Source organism: Aythya ferina (assembly GCF_964211825.1).
Source record: "Aythya ferina genome assembly, chromosome: 24".
Classification (NCBI taxonomy): Eukaryota; Metazoa; Chordata; class Aves; order Anseriformes; family Anatidae; genus Aythya; species Aythya ferina.
In genome coordinates this window covers 1,621,983-1,644,654 of record NC_140322.1, presented here as the reverse complement: position 1 = coordinate 1,644,654, position 22,672 = coordinate 1,621,983, and the positions used below count along the sequence as shown (strand labels likewise).

General features: G+C 43.7%; 1 protein-coding gene across 1 annotated transcript in view; it reads left to right on the top strand.

Annotated features, from left to right (window-relative positions):
* CSMD2 (CUB and Sushi multiple domains 2) overlaps positions 1-22,672 on the top strand; it is a 325,013-nt gene that overhangs the window by 110,407 nt on the left and 191,934 nt on the right. The window contains exon 6 of the mRNA XM_084497137.1: positions 5,208-5,415. Within this exon, the coding sequence (XP_084353263.1) occupies positions 5,208-5,415 (208 nt within the window). The remainder of the gene's footprint in view (positions 1-5,207; positions 5,416-22,672) is intronic.

Below are 22,672 nucleotides of genomic sequence, written 5' to 3'. Positions count from 1 at the left end.
TCAGGACTCACTGTAACCTTAGAAAAACAAACAAGCAAAAAACCAGTGAGGTTTTAAAAAGAAAATTATGAAGTGTGTGCAGGAGAACATGCAGTGAAATTCAGCTTTGAGAGCACACCAAGCAATAGCCTTTTTAGAAGATAAGAGATTTTGTGCATGAATGGACCAGCATTTCCTCCAGTCTGACAGCATTTTTCTGATACAGCCTTCCTCCAAAGGAAGGACGCTAGCCCTGCTATTATTCAGGTATTTGTGTAGTAGTTTCCAATAAGGGAAGGATTAACTTCTGCCCCCAGCAGGTGCTGAAGTACTGAAACATGAAAGTTGGCATCATTATAATTTTTGTGATCCCTGCTGCGGATGGAATAAAAACCATCTTTACATTTTTGCTTTGTCCTGCCAAACTCTCTTTTAATTTTGATACCACTGAATCCAATCTTGAATGCAGCAATGGTGATGGAGGCATCTGATGTACTTCAGAACGAAGGACTATTAAATTCTATGGTACTTGCAACAGTGCTGTGTGAATTGCTGTGATTACAGAAAAATGTTTACTTGTTCAGGTACACTTGTGTAGTAGCGTGCCTGCAGGCTCCTGGAGGTACCACTCCTTTTTAATAGATTTGGCCCTTCTGCTTCAAGACCAACAGCAAAACTTCCAAGGCAATATTTTGGAGGCAGGAACTAGAAAGTCTTCTCATTGTATCTTGTTTTAGTAGGGCAGAAAGTAGCAAAGACAATCTGCAAGTGGACTGGCTGAATTTGAAAACCATCTGCCCAGCTGCACGCCTTCTACCTTAAGTGGGTTTTCAGCAGATGTTCGTGTTTGGCTGACAAACCAGCAATACAGATTTCAGTTGTTGCAAGGGGTATGAAGATTTATGTACTGACAAACAGATTTACTGCCTTTATTATTTTATTTTTTTTTTTTGAGAGAGAAAAGATGGTTGTGGCTTCTATCGTTTACAATTAATTCTATCAATATTGGCTTACTAGTAACTTTCATCCGTAGGTTTGTTGAATGCATTTGTAAGTGTTCCACTTTCTGATGTAATCTGGAGATGGGTCATGCTGCTGGGTCAGAGTCAAACAAATCAAGATGAAAGATGCCCTCTAGCTGAGCAGGTGTTATACTCTCAGGAGCAGCTATCTTGGGAATGGACTTGTCTAATGTCACTGCAAAGGACAATGTCCAGTGTGGGGACTGCCCTTTCCTTCTCCTTCCCCAGTATGAGGGCAGAGGTAGAAGACAAGTGCTGAAATCAGCACACGGGTTTCTACCATGCTAATCTGTACTTCTTCAGGTTCCTTTGTGCTCGTCTTTGTTCTTCCTCTTCGTTACATCCTTTTTTATATGTTGGTAGCTTTGTCTCCTTTCCAGTCTTCATGCATTGACGTGATCAAAGATGCAAAGAAATGCATGGTAGAGAAGAATAAGAAATGAATGTGCTTGAGAAGCTGGAACTTGGCTGTGCCAGGATAGCAGTGCTTTGAAGGAGTGCTGTGGCTCAGCTGCTCTCTTCCTTCATGAGTAGTCTGCACTACCCTTACCCATCTCTCAGCTTAGAGGTACTGTTTTTATAAAGGATAAGTGTAATCTTAATGAGAAAGGAAAGTAGGGAGGAATCCCAGATGCAGAAAGAATGGCTTGATGAAGCACTTCCTTGCAGAGACCAGTGGAAGTAGCTAGTGCTGCAGCTCACCAGTGGTTTTGAAAGCACAGTTATATCAAAATTGATTCTCAGACTCTGAGCTAAAAGAGACTATAAATTCACTCAGCACAGGCTCTGCTCTGGTGAGTTACGGTCCTTGCTTATGTGGCAGGAAGGATTAAAACTGCCGTGATCTCATCCTGGGAGCACCAAAGCAGCAGTGAACGGCATCTCCACGCTGATCTGCAAAGCAGTAGCACGTGGAGCTGGGTGGCAGCTCGGGCTCCTCATAGACCATGTGCAACTTGGAAACATGCCCCAAGGACTACAAGTCCCTGGTGAGGCTGGTTCAGGCTCTAAACTCTGGACTGAGCTGACATTTATCCCATCTATAATGTGTCAGGATATTATGTGGAGTGGTTTCCTCATTGCACCTTGTATGTTTTTACACACGTCCTACACAGTTGTTTTGTAATCAGAGGGTGAAACGAGGCCTAGTTACTTAGCCTAAACGGGGCCTTAAGCTGAATCCAACAAGTCTAGCTTTATTTTTATCTTGACAGTTGGTATGCTGGAGGCAAAACCCCAGTAGACCTGGAATGCTGTAGCCACAGAAGGAACAACCTTCACCTGGGTCAGTTAATTTCAAGTAAGGTGATGGTGCATTTGAAGCTCCAAAAGAATAACTCACGTCTGTTTTGTGAAGTGCTTTCATGCATGTGGAAAGAAGTCTTGCCCAGATTGTTTGCTGAATTTAAGTAGAACTGATAGATTCATGATTCTGGTAGGCGGCTGAGTAAAAATTCAGTAAGCCAGCTGAAAAGTTGAGAACATTTGCAAAGCTACATTTTAAGCGTATCAAATATGCATAATCTCATTAAAAGTGGTCTGTCTTCTTATAACTCAAACAGCTGCTTAGACTGCACCGTGCCCAAAATAATTGAATGGCTGTTCAAGAAGATTTTGAGAAGATTGTAGAACATGTTTTAGCAGTAACGAGCTCTACAAACTTCTCTCATAGCATTGAGTCAAATTTATTGAGCATATTCTCTATTCCTTCCTACATCCCTCCAGAAGGAATATCTTTAACGTATCAGAGGGTGTCAGACCCCAGCAGTAAATGTGTCTGAGAACTTGCCCATAGGAATAGCTTCTTCCAAATCCAAAGTTTTGGAGGTTCTCAGCATCCGTGCTGTTGGGAACATGTTGCTTGTGGAGGCTGGACTGCTTGCAGGTGGTAGTGGTGCACGCTCTTGTTTGCAAAGGTATTTGAGCGGTGCCTGGGGTGACAGCAGCAAGGCAGCAATGGTTAATGCAGCACGTGATGTTGGCAATAACTGCCCTGGTGGGGTAAATGTCTCAGGAACTTCTTCAGTTCTCTGTCTGTGCACAGAAGCGGTTGCAAGGAGCCATGATCCCACTGGGGTTGGAGGTGCCGGTGCAGCACGCGGTGTCAGTGCCACGCAAACAGGGGGTTAACAGCCCAGGGCCTCCCCGTGTCACCGGGAAGCTGTGTCTGCCCATACCTTCTGCTGGTTCGTTGGCTGGCTGCACCAGGATAGCAGATGGCCACGAGAAAGAGAAGCTGGCATGTCCGGGAGGTTTGTTTCACGTCGCCTTTCAAGTTTCAGGAGGTGGAGGCTGCAAGTTTCAGCCCTGCTCACAGAGCCCGCTGATGCCACAAGGCTGGGAAGGTCTCACTGCTGGGCGATGCCCCTGAGCAGAGCTCTGCCCTTTCCTCAGGTGCTGATGTCCTGTTGCACTTCATACACACACACCTGCGTTAAATTGCTGTTTGGAAGGGTTTTTTAATAGTTGGTAATCAAAAGAAGTGTTTATACTGTAAAGCCCCAAGCTCCTTGACTAAAGCATTGAAACGCTGCTCTGTAATGCGTGTTGTAAGGTTAACAGGCTTTTCCTAGCAATGTTCCAAATAAACTCCAGGCTGATGCTGTAGGTGGGGGAGCAGCAAGCTGCCCTGATACTAGTCAAATTAATTCCTGGTTTCTTTTATCTTCGTGCCCATGTTTTCTTTAGATCCCTCTCCTTTAATTGTTCTAATAGCTCCTGCTGATGAAATTTAGGTTGTAAGAATGAAAGAACCTGCAGCAAACGAGATCAGTATGTAAACAGGAAATGTCACTGCTTGGTTTCTGAACAAATGGTTCTGTCTTTAGCACTCTGATTGTGGTAGCAATATCAATTTCCTTAAGAAAACAGAAACCAAGACACGTAAGGAAGGTGTGGAGGATGTTCTACTCCTTTCTATTACATTTCTATTAAATCCAGTGCTTGTACTCTCAAGTCCTGTTGCCCCAGCCCCTGGGGATGTTTCTGTTGCTGATGAAGGTGCTGATATGTATGTGAGTTGAGCTGGAAACTCTTTAAAACCACCTCCCTGCTGTGATAGAAAAGCTTTCATGTCTGTGAAACCCTTCTTCTCAGTCTTTGAGTTCTTGGTGGGTTTCTTCCTGCTTTGCCAGCTACATGGATGGGAGGAAAGCTGCAGAAAATACCTCCTAGGAGCCCAATTAGGAGTAAGGGATGGAACAAAAAAACTTAGGCAACAGTGTATGAGGAAATAGTGTCCTGACAGCGAGTCGCGTTAGGCTGAGAACTGCTTCCCCGGGGAAGCGGTAGAAGCTCTGTCACTTGGGGTGTTTAAAATTAGACTCAACAAATCACCAGTAAGTAGATGGTGGGGAATAAGCTGGCACTTGCAAGGAGACAGACTGGCTGATCTAATGGGATTTCGCATCCCTCAACATCTTTGTCTCTTAATGCTGTTTAGTTAAAAAAAATAAAAAATAAAAAAAAAATAAAAAGCGATTCTCTGAAATCCACTCGAAAAAGATGTATCTAAATTTTCAGGGCAAAGATTTTCTTATCAGTCTGTGAAGTATTTTGTTATGTGGGCAATATCCAGAATTTTATCAGTTGCGTGGAAAACATTTTTTAAATAGGCTTTTGATCAGTTGAGATAGTTGTCTTACAGCAAGCTCGAGTGTTGCCCTTGCCCTTGAAAAATGCTGTGCAAAGGTGCTGTTCTGCAGAATGCTGTATTGCTCCCCAGTGTGTGCTGTGCAAATCAGCAGGCAAGTGTGAGGTTTCTCCTGCACAGTCTGGTCCTCCAGGACCCGCTCAAGCATTGCTCAGTAAGGATCCAAAGCTTTCAGAGTTGGGTTAGATGTTTCCAGTCTGTGCCAATTTCTGCTGATCTCATGCTAGGTTTGTAGGCTGCTGCTTGTTTGACTTCTGCCATTTTTTGCCATCCCATTTGGCCATTGTGTCATTCCAATCAATGTTGCTGCTTGAAATCTCAGAAACAACCAAAATAACCAAACAGTGGGAAAGGATGTTATCAATCAGCTTTCTTTTATTCAGAGTGTAGCATACAAATAATATTCCAAACAAGCAAATAAAGGTCCTAACCCACTACAAAAACACTGGCACTTTCAAAGGTTTGCTTTGGGCTTGTTTTCTTTTTTTTTTTTTTTTGACATAGTGCTTTATGCATTTCAGCAAAACCTCATAACTTGCATTCTCTGTTTGCAGCTGATGATGCTTGTGGAGGGACTTTAAGGGGACAGAGTGGAATTATCTCAAGCCCTCATTTTCCTCTGGAGTACGGCAATAACGCAGACTGCACGTGGACTATTCTTGCTGAACCTGGAGACACTATTGCCCTCGTTTTCATGGATTTTCAACTGGAAGATGGATATGATGTTTTAGAAGTTGCTGGAACAGAGGGATCTTCACTCTGGTAGGTTTCTGGTCATACTTCATTGTTGTCTGTATTGTCACACAGTAGCATCTTCTTTTTAGTATGCGGAGATCCAAACTTTGATTGGACGTTCTGCGTCAACAGAGTTTTTGTGCTTGAATGGGGGTGATTCCCAGTTACAGGCTTTAGCTGCTGCCTTCTGATAAAACTCATGAGGATGCCTTTAATTTGCTTGGTGGAGTTTATGTTGACTATTTTCTGCTTTAAATCATTCTCTGCAGCAAGACCTCACAGTGGAGCTGGTTAAATGACATAAGAAATTAATTTTAAAAACGGTACCACAAAATCCACGCCCAAGAAACCCTACTTTAAACATTGCCATGCTCCAATCTTGTATTTACTGAGTTGTTCTCTGATTATTGCTAAATATGCTGCTGACAAGTTAACTTTACTGTTAATGAACCTGTGGCAAATGTTTCTGCAGATCAGTTGGTTCTTCAGACATGAGTCTGTGTGTGGAATTTCAATGCCCCTTGCATACCATTAAGTTGGCTTGAACATTGCTTTCGGAAATACTGTTTTTATGTATAATAAATGCTGCACTGATTTTTTTCCAATATACAAGAGCTGTCCAAATGATCAGTGCTATGAAATCTGAAGTGAGGGCTCGCAGAGGGAATTTGGCACATTGCTTCTGTTGCTTAGCAAAGGACACCTCTGCCTCTAGCTGGTCTGGACACTACCGTCTTCTGCACTGTTACTGCAGCCAACAGTTAAAAGTCCTAACGAAGAGAAAATGGAAGAGAGCAATCTTAGACCCAGCACCCCTCTGGAAGGGGAGATTTAAGCATTTGAAATAATTAGGTGTTGCCTGGGATTATCAGCAGGAAGTTAAGTTACGATTATTTATGAAGATTCTGTCGCTACCACAAATAACATTCATTTCAGTAATTTATACTCGCCTGACAATTATGGAGGAATAGGATTTGAACGTTCAGGATGTATTAATGTGAGGGAACTTGCCATTTACTATGTACTCATTCTTTACTGTTCCCAGGACCCCTTTGAAAATGAGATGTTGGTGTTTCATGAGGGGGAAAAAAAAAAATGTTTTTATTAGCATGCATTAACGTTTCCGGGCACCATTACTTTTTAGCCATTATGTACTGCAGGGAGGATCAGTCATCTGTGGTATGTGGTAAAGATGTATGTAACTAGTTAAGAAACATTATTCAGCCTGGAGGTGTTGCCAGTGCAGCACTGTGTCTTGTCATATCAAAAATGAAACAATGCCTGTCAGAGGGAACCTGCTGGAAAAAATTAATAAACTACCCATAAATACACAGTGGTAGAAATTTAAAAACTGCAAACGTGTCTTAGAAAATTAAGCCCTATGACTTTCAATAGTGTGCGCAGAGGGGGGAGGAACTAAACAAAAAAAAAAAACAACACCTCTTCTAAAAATGAGAATTAGGAACTATTTTACAGGAGTAAGTTTTACACATGTCAGTTTTGGGGTCTTGTCGCATGTATTGCCTCCACCCCAAGCACCAACATGCTGCATCTTTAATGATCCCCTTCCTTCAAATGAGTTCTCCCAGGGAGCTGGATGAACTCTGAGCTGTAGCAGCAGTGGACTCTTGTTTGAACTGGCTGCTGGAGCAGGCCAGGCGAGATGCAGTCCATCAATGAGTGAAACAGGTCACACAAACATGGGTTTCATCCAGGGCTTGCAGGTGAAGCTGCTCCTACTTTTCAAGATTCATCCTGCATTTTTACAGCATCGTGAAATACACACGGGCAAGATAAACACACCAGTCAATTCAAAGGGACCTGATTTAGTATTCTTGAAGTAAACTTTTTAGTCCCATAAGCAGAATTACAAAGTGTCTTATTTTAAATTTCATTTTTCAAAGCTGGCCTTCACAACTCAGAGCCTGATAATTAAATTCAGATGACTCATTTTTCCCATTTTTAATAATTTTTGCCCATAGGGGGAATAAATTGAGCTCATATCTCGTCTTTAAACATGTTGATACGATTCAGCTTGAAAATATAGCTGAAAACGTTTTTCCCCCCTCTATGAAGACCTAGTTTTAATTATCGGTAATACAGCAGATAGACTTACAGCCGAACAAGCCATTCTATTGAAGTATCTTGCAGCTAAATATTTCATTTCCTAAGCATTATAAATAGTTTTAATCTGGTCCAGAGATGTACACAAATAAACAAAATTAAATTTCCATCTCGGGTATAATTCATATCTATTTTCAAGCTACGGGATAATGATGGTATTTACAGGACTGCTAGCTCAGCACGTTGGGCTTCGTGCTGCCTGCTCTTACCACGACTCTCCTGCACTGTCGTTCAACCTCTCCTCTCCAAAGGCAGATGTTGTGCTGCTCCCCTAGGAGCCACGTTCCCTTGTCCCTGCCATCCTGAGTCCCGTGGCTGCGGTCCTGGTACTCCTTTTGGGCCCTGACCTCTCAGACATGGGTCCTTCCCTCCATGGGTCTTGAAAAGGAAAGGGCTTTGTGGGTCTGAGCATCCTCATATCAAGCGGGGGCTGAGTAGCTATGTGAGACATTAATAAAATTACACCTTTACAGCTCTTATAACAGCTATTGCAGCTTCTGTCATGGGACCTTGGGCCTGGGTTTTGACAGGTGAGAAATAAAATTGCGCTGAGCAGAGAGCAGGAGGGGAAGAAAGTGGTGGTGTGAAAAAGGGCCCCTCAGGTGAGAGGATGGCGCTGGGTCTGTGGGCTGGGGAGGAGGGCTGGCTCTGCCAACAGGGGCTGTCAGGAGAGCTGGGCAGCCTGTGGGGGGCTTCCTGCTGTCCCTGTCCCCAGGCTTCATCTCCTCTTCAAACTGGAATTCTCTTCTCCCTCTCATTTTTGTACTAGCTGAGAGACCCGAAAGGATGAACGAAATTCATCTGCTGGTTGCGGAGATTTCGTGGTACCTGCCTCAAAGCTTCGCTCAGTGGCGAGCATCCCGCTGGGTGGTGTTCAAGTGTTGGGCTGCTGTTGCCTTCAGAGGGGTGGCGGTGTAGGAAATGACTAATAATCCAACTTTGGTTCATGTAAACAGACATACATATCGAGATCAAGTGTACGTTTAGGTAAAACACAAGTATACATGTATAGCAAAGGAGGTCTGGGCAGTTATTCCAAAACATCTGAGGCCAGCAAGATAGACAAAAGGTAGAAGCTTTGTTCTCAGGCAGCGTGGAGCCATGTGCAACACTTCTAGACTAAGGATTCTGGAAGTTGTAGAAATACACAAACATTCTAACTTTTGCCATCAAGAGTTTTCCTTTTGCTGTAGCCATTAAGTGGGAGGAAGCAGAAGGGGTACGCTGTAAGGTCCAGCCTGTCTGCTGACCAGGTAGGCAGCTAGTGATGCCCTTTCCACCCCAGAGCAGTGTTATTTGGCACTCCACAGCTATTTGTTCCACTGATGAAACTACTTAGAAACCTCTGCTCCTGCCAAATGAATTAGTTCCATGAGACGAAACTAACAAGTATCTCATTTGTCGGAGTATGACAGTCTGGCTGGCATGTTTTGAAGGTTCATTAGATGTTTCTAATCTTCAGATGGGAAATCTACTTTGAGATGTAGACGACTTCTTTAATAAAGAAGCTTTTCGTATGTTTTGTAGCGGTGTTGCATTTGGTGACTGTATTTGGTAGACTGAGAATCCCAGCTGGCAGGGGGGCCTGGGTTGTAGCTGGGAGAGGTGCTCAGTGCCTGCTGCCAGGTTGTGGCATGGTGCCTTTCGGATCAAAGGAAAGATGGTATGGGAGAGGTCAGAACCCAGCCTCGTATCAGCTCCTAGTGCAGCAGTTACCCTCTGCCTGCAACCCCCTTGGCCTCTAACCTTATTTGACTTCATCGTTTTGCATGAGCTTGGCTGAAACAGAGCCTTACCTGGCAGAGCACCTCATAGTGTCATGCTGAGAAGTTGCACGTTGACCTGGGAGACCGATTTGTTTCTAAATTACTGTTTCATTTGCTCCCAGGTCCTGGTTTTCTCTCCCAAGCTTTGAGCCTGCTTAGCCCAATCTATAGAAATCCCACCATAACTTGGGTGGAACCTGCTATGGTTGCTCATCCTCTGGACAATCAGGGCTGGGCTTGCCCTTCTCAATTACAGTCCACCATGGTGCATCTCCCTCTTGAGCTTAATTATGCCTCTTTATTTCTGAACTCTTACTGAACGTGGCTACGTGTTTGAAAATCCAAATGTTTAAGAAAAAGAAATGAGCCTGGCAATTCACAGATACCACCTACTCGGTTTTGTTTTCTTAATCAGTGATTTCATTGTTCTTTCAAAACTGCATTCTCCTCAGTTGCCTCGCTTGGATATTTGTTCCAGGAGGACACGAGCACGTGCTGAATCACTATGTTCATGCAGAGCCTTGGTCTATGCTATCTTTCATTGCTGTGATCCTCCTCCTGACTTTATTGCTCTTTTATTGAACTGAAGTCTAATTTTAGGGGGGTTGCATCATCTGTCATGTTGCCCCTCTGCTGCCCTTCCATTCTCTGAACCTTACCTTGTCATTTCCCCTGGGAAACATTTTTTTCATTACCAGGGCCACCACTAAACTATGTCTTCTGGAAAAGCATTGCAGTGTCTCTCGTGATGCCACGTATCTGCAGAGTTGACTTCAAGGGAGGAATGGCTGGAAGAATATCCCTGATGTTTTAGCAGCTCCTCTTGACGATCTCTGGTTTTATTTCTTGTCATTATCTGCAGTTGACCCTTCCCTCCCCACCGCCCTTGTCTATCTGCTTCTAATAGTCATTAAAGATCTCCTATGTGAGGTCTGCTTTGAGCTTCCCTCTTGATGCCAGGTGTCTCGTACCACTACCCAGGCTCGTCTATTTGCACATCTTGTGCTCTACCGGTAAGAAATTAGAGTGCCTGTTCTTGAAGGTCACTGTTTCAGATGATGATTATGTTAGTTGGTAAAAACTGTTCTCTGTGTGTGCTTCTAATGAACCAACCAATTTTCTTTATATCAAAGCAGCTTCTGATCCTTAGATAGCTGCCTCAGAGCTTTCAGCCTGAATTTTCATCTCAGGCTTCAGCCAACATCTACTGAAATCAACGGAGAGGCTTTGGCTCCAAAGGACTCGTGAATTGGGCCCTGGTGTATTGTCACTTACTACAGCGCGTTCCTTCTGCCAGCACGCTGCAGCTCTGCAGCTCAGGGTCTGCATCTGTTGCTTCTCCTGGCAATGCTGCTGCCACCAGCACGGGAAGCAGGGCAGTACCCACAGGAGGGGAGCAGGCGCTGGGGAGCCCAGACCCGGCCCTCTCCACGCACCCCCCCTGCCTGCGCCCTGGCAGCTGCCTCTCTTTGCGGGGATCCTGGAGAACAGATTGCCTGATGGTGGCTTCAGCATGATTGGGATCTCACAGTTGCCACTTCCTTTTTGATTTTTTCCAGTCGGTAATTGCTTTTATTTGCAAGTTGACAAGCAGTTTCCTGCCCTCGTGCATGCGTGAGGCTGAGGGTTTGAAGACAGTTGTCTTGAAATAACTTATTTCTTGTTAAAGCCTGGATAATGCAAGTGTGAAAGTTTTCTTTTCCTGTGCAATGAATCGAGATTCCTTGTTGTAATAGGCAGTTAAAAACGGATGCTTTATCTGTAATACTCAGCTGCTTGTCTTCCATGGTAATGTTTTCCATAGGAGTGAAAAAAAAAAAGTGTATGAAGTGTCTTTTTAAAGTCCCTATTTAAATGTCAGTTACATCTTCATCAGGATCTGGAAATAGATTGCCGTATTTGACTAGTATGGTTAATTCTTTCTTTTTCTATTAAAGAATTCATGGTGCTTTTAATTAGAAGGAAATTCTACGAAGGCTTTAAAGCTGTCCTATCTAAAACATTGTTTCAGTGGGGAACAGTCTTCTTGCAAAAACCCCTTGTCTCTTAGAACATGCAATCTCTGGAGATAACATTGTGGAGAAGCGCACAAAAGCCCATAAAGAAACTGCAGACCAGCCCTGCTCACACAGCCAACATCTGGAGAGCCTGCAGCTCACCCTGCCGAGGCTGCTGCTGCTGGCAGCCCCTCACTGCCCCTGGCGTTATGAGCATCCCCTCGCTGGGCTGTCCCAGGCCTCGCAACTTCCTGCACCTCACTTTGGTCCTTGTTTTACTCTGAACCTGCCATAGGGAGAACAGGAACACGTAGGTCGGTGATCTGATTTCTCCCTGATAGGAAACAGCTAGTGCAGTATTGGGAGCACTTGGTTCCTGGTGGTAGCTCAGAGGTAGAGCTGATTGCGTCCCTGGTGGGCGCAAATGATTTGCAATCCTCTTGATTGCTGTTTTGAAGTGTAGTTAAAGGATTGATAACACTTTGTGCAATGTAGTTTTGTTAGAAAGTGTTGCACCTTGTCCTAAAGCCGCTCAGTCTGTTGCAGCACAGGAATAACTGAATGGGAAATTCTGGAAGAAAGCTGCTCGGGGTAAGATGGTATTTAAAGAGGTTCCATAATTTAGCATACATTGCTAAGGAAAGGAGGATTTTGACGGCAGCTGAGCTGATAAAAATAACACGCAGGCTGTGTTAGCTCTCATCAGCGAAGGATTTGGTTGCCCATTTGTGCAACACCTTCCTGAAGCTGCCGCGGGGCCGAACGCAGACCCAGCCGCTCCCGCTGCTCCTTGCTGCCCATCTTCTGGGGAGGTGAGTGCTCCGAGCAGCTCTTCTGCCCAGAGCGTGGCAGGGAGAGCGGCTTCTGTGACAAACGACAAGGAAAGGGCCTCCTGACCTCTCCCACTCATGTTTCATTCAATAAGACATGATTAGATTTCATATACCCCTCTCCAGCTAATCTTATTTTTCCATGCATTAATATGATTAATTCTATTTGCAAGATAGTAGAGAGCATTCCATGAATATTCAGGCTAGCTATTTAAACCAAGGAAGAAGATGCTTTTAGGCTGAAAATTACCCTGATTATCTCTTAATTGTCTTTTTTATCCTGATTTGACCTTTGTTTGGTCCCCTCTGAGGCTGAGAGCGAGCCCTGTGCAAAGGCTGCTGTATGGTCTGCACCTCAAGGGATAAGGTGCAGGAAGGGCTGTAGTGCGGGGAAAAATCTGTGAAGGTTCCTAAACATGAAGAAATGAATATTTTGCCATTTCTGTCCAGGATATGAGCATGTGTTGGAGGAAAAGAGAAGTTTCTTTGCAAAAACACTCAACTGTGAACTGAGGAGAAGTGCTGGGAAGAGAGGGCTCATGCAAGTTAGTGCAATGCAGCTGGATGAAAGCTCGGGAATCACAGAATCATAAAATACGGTGACAATCAGCAGAGTACCTCCTGGATGTAAGCCAACATGTAAATGACCATATAGGTTGTAAACTGGTGAATAATACCTTTATTGGGCAGAGAAAGGGCGCAATGCATTAAGTGCAAATGATGTCATAGGCTGTAAATGGTTGGGCATCTTTTTAAAACACCAAATCTCCTCCTCTGCTGTGGTGGGACATGGAGCTTGCCCAGTTTAAGCAAGCATTTGGCCAACTGCTGGTAGGACAGATGGCTGGCTTTGCCTCACGGTGCTTCCAGGAGATGCTTCTGTGTTACTCTTTGTTGGGGGCCGGTGGTGGAGCCCTGCACGTGTGATTTTGGCTTAAATTTTTCTTCATCAGAAGCCAACTCGTGTCCCTTTCTGTGCAAGGTTCCACCGCTGTTTAAGCCGGCTGAAGGTGTGCATATGCAGAGGGGTCTCCCTTTGCAGAGAAATGCACCATGTTGAGGGAATTGGATGTGAACGTCAAAATCTGTCTGCCAGAGCTGATAAGTCATGTTTTACACTGCCTGCCCTTATCTACAACTTCAAAGTGAAAAAGCAGAGACACCTCTGCAGCTGTTGCAGTACTTTCAAAAGATCTTTCTTCCGCGGTTTCTTTGTGGACCTGTTCACAGAAGCTTTCATATATTTACAAGTTGTATTAAAGAATGTAAGTACTTTGTTTTCAAATGTCACCTGTTTCACAAAATATATTTTAAATGATCTTTGCCATATGGTTTTTCTTCCCTAGGTTCTCTGCAGCTGCTTCTCTTAGGAAATGACAAACTCATTCACATGTTTCTGTAGCTTTTTGTCACGTGCTTTAAGTGAAATTCACAACGATACAGATTCATTTTGGTGCTTAATTCATATTACTCCTTAAATTGATTTTGGATGTTTGATGGTAATGTATCCCACGTACTGTGATTAAGCTCATCTCCCTTTAATTTGCATTGTATGTTAATTCATTGAAGTTGGGGAAGAATTGTGTTTTCTGCGCTTTTCCACCAGCTCAAGCTGTGGAGAAGTAATTTATTTTTATGTTGGCAATTCTGAAGTCACACACACCTGTCCAACCTGATCTTCCAAGTTGTCTCTGGAAATACTGAAATGCATGAAATACAGGGAAGAAATCCTAAAGTCGTCTTCAGGAGAGGTTTGCTGCTGGGGCTGACATGGTGAAGTATGTGCGCCCCTTAGCTAGTGTAGCCCTCTAGCAAGATACAGGTGTCAGGGCGTCACCTTCCAGGGTCATGAAAAATTGGGCAGATTGTGTGAGAGGTCCTGGCATGCTCCTGGTAGCAGGCGCTCTGAGGTCAGCCTGCCGTTGGGAGCTGAGCAGTATCTCACTAAGTAGCAAGTTGGCAGCAAACCAAGTGCCAGGCAGGAGAGGAAAGATGCTCTAGTGCATTGGGATTTATTTCCATTCCTGTGTCATGGTGGCAAATCACTTATCAACACAACTTTGTCTCCTCTGTTTGTGCGTTCAGGCCCTTTAGTCCAACCTCGTCTTATTTGCAGCTGAGATTGGGGTTTGTAAACTGCAGGTTTATGAGATAAGATAAGACCAGATAGGTCTCAGAACTGAACTTGGCTCTAACCTGTTGTGAGCATGTCAGATCATTTTACTTCTGTGTTTCTCCTTGCTTTGTTGTTTTTATTTCTAAGCTAGGGGACTTTCTCAGCTGATTATTCTAGAGCCAGCACAGCAGCATCTTCCTCCCTTTTGGGTTTTAGGCGCAGGATGTATTCTCTCTTTCACCTAGGATGACAGAACATTTGGCTAGTGCAAGGTTTAAATATATTACTGTTGATTGCAAAAGGTTCTTCTAAGGCTGATATTAGTTCACAGAATGGTTGAGGTTGGAAGGGACCTGTGGTGGCCATCTGGTCGAGCTCCTCCTGCGCACAGAAGCAGCAAGGAGCTTTAGTTTAGCAGAAGCTTCTGGTCTGGTCTTCGCTCAGAGAGAGCTCCACCACCCCTCGCCATCACCACGCATCCCTAGGGACAGACCTTTTGAGATGGAGAACAGATATGAAGACAGGCGAAGAAAATATCAGCATTTTGAAGACTAGAGAAAACACTAATGCTTTTTGTTACAGCTGCTCTCAATAGGAGAGGTTAAATGAAGCGTTGCCACTGCCAGTGCTGCAGCCACAGGAATAGAAGATCTATTCACATTAAATATTACGAAGTGTGTTTTCAGAGCTAGCCCATTGTATTTGTCAAGTTATGTATATTTATAACTTGACATATCTATAATACATCTTGAAAAATTCAATGGAATACAAAAATATGTCTGTGTGTGTGTGTATATATATATATATATATATCTTTTTTACCATAGCCAAACATCTGTAATTTAATAGCTGTAGTAGAGGCCTTGAAGGCCTTTTGTCATTGAGTAACAAACTTTCACCTGCAGTGGAAAAAATTGACTTCTGTTCCTGTTGTTTGCTTATTGCAGGCCTGAGATGCTGCTGCTTTAAAAAATAGATAAAGATGCCCTGGCAAGGATCAATAATGGATGGGATAAGCAGGAGAACGCGCAGGCTGTTTTCTATTCCAGATCTGTGCGATGTTTCTGGAAGTGAGCTATTCGCAGGGGGACTCCTGAATTCTTAAGCGGAGAGGGAGTTGCAAACTAAGTATTAAAGCGAAAGGCCTAATAGCAGTTCAGAATTGGTTAATACGGTATCACCCAGCAAAGCGCTGTCTGAAAGCTTAGTGTAAGCCTGAGCTCTGCGTCCCTGGGGCGAGACGTACTTTTGAAGGGCTTGGGGCTTCCCTGGTGAGCTGGTCCAAACCCTGGCTCTGAGCTCAGTGAGCTGACAGGCAGAAACGTGAGCGGTTTCAGTTATGGGACCAGGAGCAAAGCAGTGAATTCTGCAAGTTTTCTTTCACCTTGGCATCTCTGTTTCTCTGCGTTTAAAAATCCAGTGTGTTTCTTCCTGCTCGGGGAGATGGTGCCGCTGATGGATCTTGGCACAGATACGTCTCCCGTCTCGCGCTTCTCGATTCAAGGATAGACTGCAAGTCTAGTAATATTAGTTATTAAAAGCAGGCACTTCATATAAATATCTTTGCTCTTAATGTCTCTGGTACTTTGTACGCTAAGATCTAATCAGTCTTCCCCAAGCCTGGATGGTGGAAGGAAATAATGTGCTTTGGGTTCATGTGGCGATTGTATTTCGCTTCTTCCCCTTGGTGGCATTTTCTTTTGTCATGGCAGGTCATGATCTCTTTAGCTCATGCTGAGTTTGTTTTTGACAGTCTTGGCTGTTTTACAACATGGATGTTTTGATTCTTCCTCGCAGGGACCTCTTTTGTGCCTGGATTTATAGCAGAGATCAGGAAGATGCCAGGACATCAGTAAATATCAGAGGATTAGTAATAGGCAAAATGTTGTCAACAGCTAACGCGTAATAACGTATTCCTGGCTGCAGTAAGCTGGAATTTTCCAAGTCTCTGGAAATCCAGACCCATCACGGTGTTGTACCAATGTGGTTTTGCGTAAAGGGCAATTGCTGCCTTGTACAAGTTGAAAAAGACAAAATGTGATTAGCTGCTTCCCTGCCATTGCCTTGCAGTGTAATTAACACAAATAAGTTCACTCCCATTTAAATCAACTCAAGCTTCATTTATTATATGCGTTTTTTCCAGTCCCTTTTGAATTCAGGGAGGAAAGCCCTGAGAGCCCACGGGGTGCAGGCAGCCACCAGAGCTCAGTCACTGGCCAGGACAGCTCCGTGTGCGCGGTGCTGAGCCGTGGCTGCTGAGCTGCTTCGTGCCAGCACACTGCAAGCAGGGATGCTTTGTTTTCCACCAGTGACCTGAAAATTTGATCTGCCTTCAACACGCTTTTAAGGTGGAAGCGGTGCTTTGACGCTTCCCAGTTGGAGCACGGGGAGATGCCCATCTGTCCTCGCTTCCCTTTTTCCCCTTTGTCTTCGTTCCGTGCTTTATAAATTAATTTTAATAATCGTCCTTTAAATGATGGAGCAGTTGAAATGAGCTTTTAGTCAGAATTACCTGCATTAAAGATCTCTTAAAAAGAAAGGCATAAAAGTAATTAATTGCTTCAATTATAATAATGTGGCTTAGCTTGTGGTTTTCTGTTAGAAAAACCTGCTTTTGATAAGTCAGCTGTTCTTGAAAGGGAAAAAATAAAAGTGCTTCAGGCTGGAAGCTGGCATGAAGGAGTTTTGAAATAAGGTTGTTCACTTTGTAATGTAACAGCATAAGTTAACACCATCGATCCTGGAGCGGGTACCCAGTGCTCGAAATGTGCTGCTGGGATGGGGGAGCTCAGAGTTTTGGGGTTTTACTTCATGTGCCTCGTCCCAGCCCAAACATGGGTATTTTAATGGGCTGACTGGTTCCTTTTCAAGGTTGCTGGGCTGCACTTGGTGTGCTGTGGGAAGCGGCTCCTGATTGTAAGAACATGCAGCCTGAAAAGCTTGGGCAGCTCTGTCTGCTCCGCTTGGTGTGCGCGGTTATTGCAGGTAGAGCGAAGCTCCTCGTCAAAATCTTTTGGCCTTTTTAAACCCAGATAATGCGCGCTCTGATTTGAACCCTGTTTCCAGTTTAAAAAGGAAGAAGCTCATAAGTGTCTGTTACTGTTTCCTCTCTAAAAGTAAAATCAGTTTTAAAACAGGAAATAATTAAGCAGTAGGTTCTGTGTATTGCTGTTCAAGATCTGTCCTCGTTGCTCCCCAGAAAAAAAGAAAAAAACACAAAAAACACCCAAATATAGAAGAATAACATAGAGAAGTAATGAAGAGAAGACCTCTTCTTTAGAGGTCAATGTTGTTGAATTTTTGTTTTTATTTTCTTTCTTAAACCTTTTAAGGAGCTAGGGTTTTCTAGCGTGGACTTCATATAGTAGGAGTCTTGTGAAAAGAATAAAATACTCATTAAACTTTGCAACCCTGGAACGTGTATAAAACAGCTTGCAATTAAACTTAATTTTGATGCAAGTTAACAGAAGTTTTGTTAATGTTTAACATCTTTATGGGTGTCATTCTTCATAAATTTGAACTAATTAAGTCCAAAGGGACAAAATAATATATTCTGTATGCGCTGTGATGCCAATGCTCACTTTGCTTTTGGCGCTTTTCCTCTTTTTGTGCAAGTTCTGATTCTAGTAAGTTGCCAAAAAAGTAACTCTTTTGCTTTTTATGCCAAATTATCACAAACCATCTTCCTTAGTCTGTGCAGGACTGCAAGCTGGCTTTGGTAGAGACCTGATGCTTGCTTACGTCCTGAGTTCAATCTGTTTGCTGCTCAGAAGATTTGGAATTGGATTTTTGTTGTTGGATTTTGTTTTTATTTTCCCTAAGAACATGCTGTTAAGACAACGTGCAACTGGTCTGGGGTTGTAAAGTCTTGGGTGACTGCAGGCTGTTGGATGTTTGCTTAACTGAAACGTAAACTGGTGATTTATCGTTGTAATTACAAATTTAACGTTTATTGCTCTCCTTGAATATTTCTGGTGGGACCTTTTCTTATCTTAAGGCATTTATAGGTATTAATAATAGTACTGGAAAATACTGTCGTGTGTGTGGTAGTCCTAACACATCTGGGACCTGTCCCTGCTCCTGGCAGAGCATCGAACCTTCCTTGGGTGTGCAGGCTGGGGTCTGCAGTTAGCAGTTTGTAAGGCTCTGCCCAGTAAACTCATATGGAAATAAGATTTAATGCAGTTGAGTGAGATTTTTAACAGGGTCTACCATGGCTGTGCCAAGCCTCTAATGCTGTGAGCACTGTGGAGCTCGGAATAGGTTGTTAATGGTGCTTTATTGATCGGAAGGGTAGAAAGTTCCTCCAAGCTATGGATAATTCTGATCGCTTCCTGGTGAATTTGACTTCTGTGTAGCTATAATCACTGCACCAAGCTTTGAACTGACTTGTAAGCAGCAATGCTAATAAACTGGTAATATGCACTGTTGCTTTGAACTGTAAAGCTGCGAGGTTCTTTTGTAAGGCCCCTCGATGCAGCAGCCCTTCAGGTGCCTTGGCTCAGGTCTGGCACTGAACTTGTGCAAGGGAGATGCTCAGCTCCTCTTAAAAAAGCAGGCTCGTAAGATCTGCCGTTCTGTGAGTGCTGTTACAGTCTGTTTAATTTCAGTCTGAATCTATTTCAGGTTTTTTATCTGATCAAACACTTGGAAATATGTAACGATAGGCAAGCGTGGAGCTCTGGTGGCACAATTCACATCAGTCAGGCTGAGCAGAAGAAATGCAGATTGAACCTGGAAGGGGAGGAGAAACTGTTGTAGCAGCAAAGCACACAGAAGGCAGGTTTAAAAGAAAATGAAATTGAAAAAGTACAACCTGCTTTTGACATTCTGGCAGTGCTTTCAAGTAGTCAACAGTTTCTGCAGTTGGAAGCTGTCAGGTTACGTTAAGGTCATCCACCCAGACTTCTTAAGAGGGAGGTTTTGCCCTTGCACGGTTCTCATTCTGCTGTCTTGGCAACTTTAATGTGTGCTCAGGTGTTACGGACCTCTTCATCTTCCCCAGGAAGCATGCTGAGTAACGCTCGCTGCATCACTCGCTGGAAGGAGACTTGCCTGTGCTCCTGTGACCAACCTGTGGCTCAGCCCGAGGTGCCGATGCTCGGCCCATGCCAAGCCCGTGCAAGCTGATACGGCTTCTGGCACGCAGCGAGGGAGGATTAGTATGTTTGGTCTGATGCGAGGCTGTGTTGTGTTCAGCACCAGGATTTAGTCGAGCATGAGCTTTTCATTGATTTCTGGAGGAACGAGGTCATCGTAGGAGTTTTTACGGCTTTAAAAAATAAGCCTTGGTAAAACAAAGTGTTTTTTTTTTCTCCTCATGCACATGTAATAGTGTCCTCTAATAGCAGTGGTATTCAACGTGCAGGTACCCAGAAGAGGAATTAATATCTTCAGCTGCATGATCTAGCCAATATGGCAGATCATGGAAATAAATTACTGCACAGGGATGGGCAGTCAGGAGATGCTGCCTCTCCCATCCCCGTCTCGGCCAAATCCTACTTCGTGAGTGGCCACTGAGGCTCTGCAGCTGACACTTAATTTCCGGTTGATGTTGAATAATTTCTCCAATGTCCTGTAGATTCACAAGCAGATACCTATTATTTATTTATTTAAATTTCTGTGAATCCTCTTTTGTCACTTGCTGTTCTTGGAAGCATAAAACTTCTTTTGCAATATGTGATGGAAAACATACTTTGGCAAGTCAAGCAGTGATTTAAGTATATTTAACATTATCTTAACTGATAGTTGTGGTTTCCTGAATGGTAGTCTGAATTTTTTATTTTTTTTTCTGTGGAAAAGAAATTAATGTTTTATGCCTATTGTTCATATTCTGTGGCATTTTATGCATAGTATCACCCCCTAGGGAATTGCAAGTCTCAGCTATCTGTCTGCCTGATGGAACATACCTGTCATGTGAGGTTGGCAAGAGCACAAGCAGATATTTATTTTATCTATCTAAATGATAAATTTGGGGACAGACAAAATTGGGTCTGTCAAACTGCTGTTCTAATTGCACTTCTAATAACATAACACCTGGTTTTTCTTGGTAGCTATTATTGAATAAAAGAAACAGATGGCTTTGCAGTTCAGTGGGAGTGGCATGCCTTTGAAGACGTGTTTCATTATCTTCACTCAAATTTGGTATGAAGATGCCCTCTCACCAAGAACTGCAAGGGCAGCGGGCGTTATCTGTGCTAAATATGCTACCTCCATGGACAGAAAGGGAAATGGAGGAGCACTTAATGAAGCTGTCCTAGCATATAGCATCCTCGAAGCAGGGCTGCCCTGTGCTAAATGTTGTACAGGCATGCAGACGAGTTTGTTATTGCAGTGATTTGTGATATAAATCAGAGTTAACAAGGGTGGCAGGATGTACTGCCTCTCTCAGATCCGTGCAGATGGGTACGCGCTCCGTAACGCGCAGTCTGTGCTTTGTTGCAAGATGGACTTAAAAAGAAGCAAGCTGTTGCGCTCTTCACCACAGACAGCGCTGGTAGCTTTTTAGCTTCTGAGCAACTTGGTATCTTTTTGGTCACATTAAAATCAAGCTGTGAATAAAAGCACGTTATTGATTCTTTAAAACAAAAAGGTTCTTTGCCAGCCAGTTAATGAGCAAAGAACGCTTCCAGTTTCTGCTTTTTGTAAGCGTTTAAGTTGTAACATCTCAATTAACTCATGGCAGGGCCCTTCCTACAAGGCTGTACAGTGTAAATACCAGCTTGAGTCACGAAGAAGGAATCAGCTGCTGCCTAAGCCGAGTTTGGGGGAAGTCTCTGCCAGGCTTGTCTGGTTCCAGCTGCAGAGGCTTTGGGGAGATGGCATGACCATCACGAAGAGCCCTCTGGGGACAGAGATGCCAACAGTTGCTTACTTAACTGTGCTGAGTTGGTGTAAATTTTTGCTATAACCTTTTAATTTTACGCTCCCCTTTTAATATTTCCTTTAGCTCTCTGAAATGCCAGTAGGACTAATAATAACTTTCAATATGCCAAGGGATGCCTGAGCTTCAGTGGTGCATCTGCTTACTCAAACCCAAGCAAGTCCTGTAGAAAGGCTCAACTCCTCACTGCAACATCGAGAAAGAATGGCAGTGTTTTGTTTGTGGGCTTTCTTTTGCTTTTAGCCCTAACCTGATGGGGCACCCAGTGTGTCAGTCAGCTTCTCTGAAAGGGACTTCTTGTGCCTGTGTTACATAGGCAGGAGATGAAGCAACAGCTTAGAAGCATTACTGCAGAGAACATCTGTTAAATACATCTGCTATTCAGAAATATTCTAGTGTTTCCAGTACTGCTGCTGTAATAGGAGAGCTCTTGGACTGTCTTCTACACACAAGGGAAGAAATTGCTACTGTAAGGAGAGTGGAGGCTAAATGAAGGAGGCAGGATGAAGTGCTGTTGTTCCCATTTAACAAGCAGAAGAGGCAATATCTGCAGCGATACGCTTCTCTCAATGCCAGCAGAAGCCTGAGAGTAGCATCCAGGTCAGCTTACTGATGGTGTATGTTTTTGTGCTCAGGATTTTTTTCTTTTCAGAAAGGTGGGGAAACGTGTAAAATTTTAGCTTGAGGGTTGGTTTGTTTATCCAGGCTTTGAAGTCTGACCTAGGTGCATAACGTATCTGAGATCCAACATGTATGAGTGCTGCTATGGCTGTGGTGACAGATATTGTGCCCCTGGTCAGAGCACAGGAAAGTGGGCTTCTGAAGGCTTTGGATAAAGATAGAATACTTCTGGCTATTCTTTTCTACTCCAAAAATCTGCCCCTTTGAAACTTCTGCATCAAGACAGCAGGGAAAGCAAAGCCTGTCTCCCTGCCAGCTATCCGGATGAATCCATTTAGCTGGCTTGAAGGGAAAGTAGTCCAGCTAATCTTCTCCCACAGAATTTACAAAGTATTCTTTACTCATCTGTCCCTTTAGCAGTGACAACACAGGCAGCATTAAGCTCTATAAAAATGATATTACTAGATCCATTATAATGTCATTATCATTAGTTTTGACTACATGAAAAGTAAGTGAAGCAGCTTTCGTGCTAAGGCTTGCAGCGAGCCTGTATCATTCCGGTACCAAAAGAAACCATAGGCTTCAGCTGAGAGTTTTGTTGTGTGCTTTAGCTGTGATGTAGAAAGACAGAGGAGGATCCTAACCCAAACCTCCAAGATACATACTGTACATATGTCAGCTGTAGTAATCATTACCCCTATTTCTCCATCAGTTATCCATGGGCTCTTCAAAGCCTGTAGCTTCCTTGCAAGGCAGCTCCAGAAGGGTTATTTTTCATTGGTAACACTTAGCTCCAACATCTATTTGCATCTATACTCTATATGCCAATAGGGTGAAAGCAGATAATGGTGGAAAAACTTGACCAGGCCCTCCTGTTCCTGCTCAGTAGCAGCTCTCCCACTGCAGGTAACTGGATTTTCATCACATTTTCTGGGCTGCCAGGCAGA